This window comes from Geospiza fortis, unplaced genomic scaffold (genome assembly GCF_000277835.1).
Source record: "Geospiza fortis unplaced genomic scaffold, GeoFor_1.0 scaffold366, whole genome shotgun sequence".
In the NCBI taxonomy this organism is placed as follows: domain Eukaryota; kingdom Metazoa; phylum Chordata; class Aves; order Passeriformes; family Thraupidae; genus Geospiza; species Geospiza fortis.
The window spans coordinates 4,642,643-4,651,947 of NW_005054342.1; the positions used below are offsets into that span (position 1 = coordinate 4,642,643).

General features: G+C 40.2%; 1 protein-coding gene across 1 annotated transcript in view; it reads right to left on the reverse strand.

Annotated features, from left to right (window-relative positions):
• Positions 1-6,310, reverse strand: part of NIPA2 (NIPA magnesium transporter 2) — a 9,803-nt gene extending 3,493 nt beyond the window's left edge. Inside the window, exons 1-4 of the mRNA XM_005422696.2 lie at positions 6,252-6,310; positions 2,455-2,518; positions 1,878-2,093; positions 110-166 (exon numbers count right to left, since the gene is read on the reverse strand). Coding sequence (XP_005422753.1) covers positions 110-166; positions 1,878-2,016 — 196 coding nt within the window. The 5' untranslated portion in view covers positions 2,017-2,093; positions 2,455-2,518; positions 6,252-6,310. The remainder of the gene's footprint in view (positions 1-109; positions 167-1,877; positions 2,094-2,454; positions 2,519-6,251) is intronic.
• Between the last annotated feature and the right edge of the window lie 2,995 nt (positions 6,311-9,305).

Genomic DNA, 9,305 nt, shown 5'->3' on the forward strand with positions numbered 1-9,305 from the left:
TCTTTCCCTTTTTTGTAACCATGCTGCCATCTGTGGCATAGTTATTTATTAAAATTATATAATGTAGATTGTATTTTTGATGCTTAGATGAATAATTTTTGATACTTACTTGAAAGAAGTCCAGCCCACCACAGCCATTCCTTAAGGTATGCATGACCACCTTGACCTAAAATTGAAAGAACATTGGCTATTCCACTAAAAACATTGACACCCTGTCACTTATAACACTGCCATGACATAAAACAATTTTTGCAACCTATACCCTTCAAGACATGAGCAGTCCTTTGATACCTAGGCTCTCTAGGTAAAAGGGTTGAAATCAAAGCATCTTCAGGTTCTGATGTGCCTGTGCCTCCTACAACCAGTTATTTTATTTCTTTTGTGTTAGAAATGGCACTGATGATTATATCTGCATTACCCTGAGAAACAGGGCTCTTTCAAATCACTGAAATTACATGAAAAGCCAAGTTATGTGTCTCTTACTAAGACTGCTGCTCTGCAGAAATTGTACATGGTTTATATGTGGTTGATTACATGTGCAAGGATCACATTTTCTCATTCCAAACCAGGGTGCATGAATTATGTATCTCAAGATCAACCATCTTTTAGAAGCAAAGATGACAGGTACTGAATAAAAATATTCAGAGTCAACCTTCTGAATCATCTGAGGATGCTGCAACTATCCTACCTAAATTTATCTTCTTTCAACTTAAAACCATTACCCCTTGTCCTGTCAATACAGGCCCTGGTCAAAACCAAACCAAAAACAAATCCAAAACCAAATCTCATCTCTCTGTCCTTTTTAGGTACTCTCTGTTCCCCTTTAGGTACTGGAAGGTGCTATAAGGTGTCCCAAGACCCTTTTGTTCTCTAAGTGTAACAATCCCAACTCTGTCAGCCTATCCTCAGAAGTGTTCTGTCCCTTTGATCATTCTCATGGCCCTTCTCTGGACTTGCTCCAACAGGTCCATGTCCTTCCTATGCTGGGGACCCCAGAGCTGGATGCAGCACTGCAGGTGGGGTCTCACCAGAGCAGAGCAGAGGGGCAGAATCCCCTCCCTTGCCCCGCTGGTCACACTTGATTTGGCTTGGCTTTCTGGGCTGTGAGTGCACATTGCTGGGTCACATCCAGCCTCCCATGTAGCAGCCTGTCCAAGCCCTTCTGGCCAGGGCTGCTCTCCATCTGTCCATCCCCCAGCCTGTGTTGATACTGGAGCTTGGCCTGACCCAGGTGCAGCACCTTGCTCTGGTTCTTGTTGAGCCTCATGAGGTTTGCACAGACCCACTCCACAAGCCCATCCAGTTCCCTCTGGATGCCACTTCATTCTAGAGCATCAAGTGCCCCCCTCAGCTCAGTGTGTTCCACAGCCCCACTGCCAGCACACTCAGTCTGTCTCACTGATGAGGATATTTAATAGCATTGCTTCCAGTATGAACCCTTCAGGTGCTCATCACCACTCATCACCACTCAGTTACTACACGCAACTTTTGGTTTTCTAAAACAATCTTCTGACACCCAAACATGGTTAAAACTCTCTTAAATTCACTCATTCAGGAGCACAGACATAGTTAAGAGTGCTGCTTGCAATTTGCAATTACAATTTAGACTTAACTGACATACAAAGGAATCCTTTGACAAGTGTCCCCAGAGGGCATTACATATGCATTAAATAGCATGTGTCACAGACAGAGTTAAGGGTATCTGACACCAGAGAAAAAACACACCAGCTCTGTTTTAAGTTTCATACACATGTAACAAAACCCCAAGAAAGTCAAAACAAGATCATTAGTTTGATGAACTAATAAACAGAAGCAATCTTCTGTTAAACAGCAAAATCTAAACAGTAAAATCTAAGATAAAAGATGTATGTATTTACCTGCTCTCATGGAGCCTTTCCTGGCTAACCGGAGGAGACCTTTCTTCTTCAGGATGAAACTTCCTCCAATGAAAATGCTGGAACTCATAGCCAACACCAGACCAATACAGAAGTCATACTTCCCACGAGTTTGGCTCATCTCGTAAACTACTGAACACTGTCACATTGATCAACGAGGAGCAGAACTTCTGATACTCAACAAAAAATGATGCAACACTGAAACATGAGCAAAATAATCGCATTAGAATTAAGCTGGCAGAAAAAGGTGCTGTATAGGAAAATCCTCAACACCTCAAACCTCAACAGGTTCTCCTGCAAGTGGCTTCTGCAAGGAGTGGTTAACAAAAAAAAGCAATCTGAAGCATGTATAAGCTTGCACTAAGGATGAGTAACTACCAAGCCTGAACATAGAGAAGGAACCATTTCTGACCTGGCATATAAAAACTGAAACCCAAACAAACAAAAATTCTTTGAGAAACTTCAGGGAAATTTTACAAATACGTAATTTATTTTTCTTTTCATTGAGTATGCAAATCTGTGTCTGGCACACCATAACACTGACCAAAAAATGACTTACATTGAAATCAGTCTGTAATAGAGTTTGAGAACAGTCGCAGCAGCATTTCTTCCATATAAACTCCCTAGAAAAATGAAAGACAGCATTAGAAGGATGTTAAATCATACAGCCATTTTCATAAAACAAACAAACCTCACATGCACTCACATGCAATTACTCTTTAACGGGAAAATCTGGCAAGAAATAAGTCTTTCGTTAAATTATTTTACACAGTTTCCCATACTTGTATGAAGCACCTTTCAATATTACTTTTCCCTGTATTTTTATGCTTTCAACTTTGATTAATTTGTTATACCTCTAGGAAAACCTAAGAGAGAGTTACTGGTAGGTTAGCATTAAAACTGAGCACAGATCCTCTAACTTGCATCCAGTTAGGCTGTGAAAACAATAAGCAATCAACGTAGCACTACTCAAAATGCTGCATGAGCCACAGCTCAAAATTCTCAAATCCACTTCCCTTAATCCTTGCACAGAAATTTTTAGTATCTTATTTTGTAGAAGAAACTAAGTAAATTATGTACAGGAGAGTGCTTTCACTCTCTATAAACTTTTAAAAATAAACTAGATTCTTGCATGACATAAAACCACCTAACAAACAAAACCATCAGTGCTTGAGACAGACCAAACCCAGCCACTTCACCAACTGCATAGAATATCATCCTGGTTTTAAATTCAAACAGGATTTTCAGTCCCTTGAAGAAGTTTTTTAATGCAAGGAAAAGACATAAGACTTTTGTGGCTGTTCTCTGCACCATCTGTTGTAGCAGGTGTAAGGCACTCTGTTCAGGTAATCGAGCTAAGAATGTTCTTCCAACTCCAGCTGGTGCAAAATGTGACAGTGGTACAGCATCACCTGGGGGAGGAGGGGCTGGTTTCGCTAAGCTTTATGCTTTACCAGTTTTTTCAACAGTTGCTACTTTAGCTATATTATTAATTGGATTATTTTTACTGGTGTAGCTTTTTACTAAAAGAGAACTCTCCATACTGGCAAAGCCACTTTTTTTTTTCTTTTCTTCTCTCCCTGGCTTGCATATCTTCACCTACACTGACAGAGGAAAAGAGCATCAGTTAGTCCCTTCCTGACACTTTCCACCCACTGCATTCCAGAAACAAGGGAAAAGCACAGGCTGCTTTTCTTTGCAGCAGAGGAAAAATTAGATTGCAGAGGAATGAAGAACCTTGTGTGCCCACAGGTAATTTTATGAATTTAGACTTGAAGAGGATGCTACACTTCAAAACTAGTATTTCTACTTTCCCTCATGTCCCAGATATGCTGAAGTGCCCTGTCAACCACTTTGTTAACCTCGTAAACAACTCAAATCTCAATCACTTAAATTACACAAATTCAGATAAATTACTGCTAGCTCTTCCCATCAAATTTATGTCCTCACAGACATAGCCAGTCCCATTTCTGCTCTGGCTGGACTGTCTTATTTCCACCTAAGGTTTATTCAGATGTCTACAGTTGCAGACACATGTCACACAGCCATGGTGGACCCAGCTTCCCTCTGAAGAGATCTGGTTCCCTCCGTATACAGCAGATATAATTTGCATGTGCAGAACTGACATGTGGAAAGTCAAAGCAGTACCAGGCACTGGAAGGTTTACAATTTAGGAAATCAGGACTTTAATTCTAACCCTAAGACTTACTAAAAGAAGAACTAATGCATGCTTATAAATGTAATCAAGAAAAATTATCTATGGGCATGAGAAAATGCCATGAAATGAGCAGGTTTTGGAATAAATAACGCCTCTCAGGTTTCTGCCTTGGGACATGCCAAAGCTGTTGCATTCCAGCAGCCAGGGCCACTATTAGATTATAAACAGAGAAAAGCCAGAAAATGTAGGAGTTAAATAAAGCTGGCAGTTGTGCAGTGCTGCAAAGGCTCTCTAATCAAGTTCACAGCTGATTTTAACACATAGAACACTTCATCCACTCAAGACCAGCAGTGTCATGGAGGCATATTAGTTTCCTGTTTCTGCTTTACTTCAGAGAAGTAAAGAAGGGCTGAGACTCTCCTATTCACAGAAGCTACAACATCCACCATGCCTCCAAGAGCTTCTCATTAATGAATTGCCTGTGATCTGCTGGTGTCATAATTCTCAGTGTGCAAAAGTGCAATGACAGATCATACAGGGAACTGGGTTTGAACGTTTTCAGACACAGATCCATGGAGAAACTTGGAATGTGAAAAAAAAAACTGTGGGAGATAAACAAATCCAGATTAGCCACAAAGTTTTTTTGCTTATTTTCAAGATGTAACAAAATGTATCATAAATGCTAGCAAGATACAGACTCTCTGGTCTAAAACACAGAGTAACAGTTCTTTGCCTCTTAGCTCAGAAGTAGTTTTCTCTCAAAAGCAGCACAAACACAGTGCCTCAAAGATGTTACATTTATTGCAGCAAGTGACCTCTCTAAATATTCAGAAACATTAAAAGTGGTGTAATGAGAAGAATATTTTACATTTAAAAGCAGATAAGCATGAGTAAGAATATGGGAGTTACCAGCCAAAGAAAATTAGTATCACTTCCACAAGCTGTACATTGTATGGAAGCAATAATAAGAGCTGGGAAAGGCAGACATGGTGCATTGTTCCAACTTTGCTTACTTGGCCACAAGCCCTCTAGAGTTAATAAAAGACTTACAAGAAATAATCTAAATATACACTACATTATTTAAATTCAAGAATCTTTTTTAAAACCTGCTCTTTTCAGCTATGATCAGGATGATGCCATTAAGCAAAAAAAAAGACCTTAAACAGGCCATTTACTTCAGCCCTCTGCCATCTACTACATAATTCACTGCTGCTCCTCATTATAGATAAGTCAGCCAAGCTTCTCCCACAAAATTCTTGTAAAGGAAACTTCACAAACGTGGCAGCCATGCTTTGATGGCTTTAGGAACTCTCATTATCTGATCATCTTCACTTTTACTACCAAATCGCACTGCTGGAAAAAGATACAAGTCCCTTTATCTTTGAATCCACATATCAACATTACCCTGCAGGTGTCTCCTGCTGTGCCACCCTCTGGGTCCTTTCCCAAAAGCTTTTTTTAAGTGCAATTTCCAAAGCTGTATATAGTACTTCAGCTTATTATCACTTCTGCACGAAGTGGTAGACTGTATTTCTTTTTAAACATCCAAACCAGGTGGGTTTTTTATCCCTTTTTTTGCAGTCACCTACTGTTGAGTAATTTTCAACTTCTCTATTGGTATAACCTTCTGCACTTGTATAGCAAATTACTCCTGGCCTGGGTGTAATATCTTCCATTTACTCCTATTAAAAAACATCTATTTTTTTAGAAATGTTTCCTGAAAACATTCAACCAAGGTTACACACTGGCAATCCTTCCTTGCCCAATGTTACTGATTATTTCTCTGTCTTTTGAGCCAGATCAATAACATTAAACAGCCAAAGATTCAGACATGATGGAAGATTTTTGAACAAAAGCCTGCTTTGACAAGACAATAATACTCTAGGTACAACCACTCTGCATCTTTTGAACCGTTCGATAGTATTTTACTGTCAATTCTGCTTAAGTTTTATGTTTCCAACATTGGAATTAAGCACCTATTTAATGCCCTTCTAGCCATAAAGCTTGTCAGGGAAGAAAAGGAGGCTAAATCAACAAGTTGCTTTAACAAATACACATTGACTATTACTGTCATGTTGGCTATTATGTGTTCCCTTCTTCCTTTCCACAAGCATAAAACTACATGAAACAAACATTCCCAAACAAAACAGAAATCCAAATGTTTGGTGATGAGCCTGCAGACTGCTCATTATACATACCAATTTTGTTCAGAAATCCAGAGGCATTCACTTCTTAAGTATTTTGAAGTTAGGTTTCTAAAACAGAAGTCAAAAATAGCATTAATTGGCATGTCAAGAATTTGGCAAAAAAATTATGTCCTTTATTCAAGACAATTTAATTTTCATGCATGACACGCAAGACCATGTCCAATTTATGCTTCAAAAAGGAAGAGGATTTTTGTTTCAGAACATTTTGAATATTTGAATATCACAATGTTTTGAATAACAAATCAGTGTGATTTTAGATTTGGTCTTCCTTAGATACAGCTTGCTTGAAGCCATAGTTATTTCATCCTTTTGTTTTTCACTTCACAAATCAAAGAAACTAATCTGTGATCTAAGTTATCTTTTGGAAGGTACCACATTAAAGTTGAACTGAAATACTTTTCTAATTCTTTCCGTTTCATTCTGTAACTGAAGTGCTAAGGCATTTTTATTGCAAGATAACTAATATCAAGTTTTAATTATTGGCTTTGATATGATGAATTTTCAGAGGATGTTTATATAGAATCACAGAATATGCCGAGCTGAAAGGAACCCACAAGGATCATCAAGTCCAGCTCCTGGCCCTGCACAGGACAGCCCCAAGAAACTCACCGTGTGCCTGAACACACACAGGTTTAAACTCTGTCAGGCTTGGTGCTGTGACCACTGCCCTGGGGAGCTGTTCCAGTGCCAACCACCCTCTGGGTGAGGATCATTTTCCTAATATCCAACCCAAACCTTCCCTGACACAGCTTCAGCCCATTCCCTTGGGTCCTGTCACTGGTCACCAGAGAGAAGAGAGCAGTGCCCACCCCTCTGCTTCCCCTCATCAGGAAGCTGCAGACCCTGATGAGGTCTCCTCTCAGCCTCCTCTTCTCCAGGCTGAACAGACCAAGTGGCCTCAGCTGCCCCTTATAGAGCTTCCCCTCTACCCCCCTCACCACCTTTGCAGCCCTCCTTTGGATACACAGAATGCTGGGGCAGTGGGGAGTATCAACACAGAAATGTTCTTAGTAAGATTACTAAATATACCTCCCAAATATACCTAATTATTAAATCCAAGCCTTCCTCAGTCATGTTCATTCCACTCACAAACATATCTTTTAAACAGAGGTACAGAGAGAACATTGAAGGACAGACACAAGAGAGTATCAGGATAAAAGAGTTCAAACCTTAGTCATGTGCACCTTTAAAAGGCCAAGATGGATGCACACAGTACCTACAGAGTCTGTATGCACTGTTTAGGAATCAAAACACAGTACCTACGGATTTTATATGCACTGTTTAGGAAACAATCTGTTCAATTTTGTACTGCACATTTGCCCCAATACAGGATACAGTTTTCCAGCTCTGCCAAAGTTAAAGACTGCCTAAACTTATACACATAATTATTTACATATTACACATAGGCAAGCTACAATCATACTTATGTTATATATATGCATATATATAATGTTAGAGGCACTATCACATGCTCAGAAAGCAAAACATACCTTAACTATCCTACAGTTGTCTATTTTAAAAGGTTTAGATAAACTATGGGGAAAATTAATACTTTACAGCAGATTTCTATTTATAAAGCAAAAGCAACAAGCACTTCATCTTATGAAACCAGGAGGAAACAAAAAAAATCCACATTAAAAACTTATTCTCTGCATGTGCTACTTGTAGTTATTCTATAAAAAATTGACCTTGAATTAAAGCACTTTCACATAAAGCTAAAAAGTATCTTCACTATAACAGTGTTATTCATTAACTGAATACAAACTACAGGCAGTGCTTTGTAACTGATACTGCATTGACTGTTTTCAGGGAAAGCTATCAAAATAGACTCAAGATAAGACTTGCCTCATCTCTGCTATACCTGGCACATGAGTTCCACTCTTGTGGGGGGAATAACCAGCACAGGGTCACTGACGTTCCACCTTTGGTATTTTATATGGGCAGTTTCAAATTTAAGATAATCCAGGAAGGTAAAGTCCAATCCACACATTAATCACAGCTACTCTTTTGACACGACTGACAACCTGTTATAACCTGCTTTCTTGTTTTGCCAGGATTTTATCATCAGAATGAAGTACTTTAACAAAAGCAGAACTAGTGTGACACTGAATTCTAAATACAATGATACCAACGAAATCTTATGGAATAATTTTCTATCGATGAAGCTGTTACCTTCCAGGGGGAAAAACCCTAACTGTATACAAGGCACATCAAAGGCATTAAGATAGAACCACAGTGATTTACATTTATCACGTTTTCAGCACAAACAATGTTAAAGACATTGTAGTGAAATAGAGAAAGCTGACTGCTTGAAAACGGGGAAAAACGGGGGAAAAACATGGATGAAGGACTTAGATCCAGGCAATATCTTCACAGTGTATGAATGAACAAAAATCTTCACTCTGAATCACAGAATCAACTAGGCTGGAAAAGACATGTCAGACAGAGTCACACCCATAACCCAACCACCACTATGTCAACAGACCTAAGTGCCATGTCCAGTCTTTTCTTACACAGCTCCGAGGACAGTGACTCCACCAGGTACCTCCCTGATCAACCACTCCAACATCTCACCACCCTGCCTATGAAGAAATTCCTCCTAATGTCCAATCTAAACCTCCCCACGTCAGCTTAAGACTACAACGAACTACAATGCAAAGCTACGACTACTTTCTTCCGCGTCAAAATGATGCACCAGGGCTCTGAAGTTCTGAAGGTGCTCTGGAAGCAGCCTGCACAAGACTCGACCTGGGATAACTCAACCCTGGACCAAACCGACGACAAACCATTTACCTCCCTGGTTAACCACACGCACTCCAGCACGGGGCACAGCGGCTCCGGAGCACGGGCAGAGCCAGCACACTGTACCGGGATAGCCCTGCTCGGTGGGAGAGCCCCGCAAACAGCCCGACTTACAGCTTTTAACCTCGGCCCTCTCAGACCAAAGCACAAATTTCCCACTACGGAGAAACCACCCTTGGGCACGTACAGCCAGGCTCAAGGCCCGGAGCCCCGCGCCCCCGGCCCGCCCGGCTCTCACCGAGG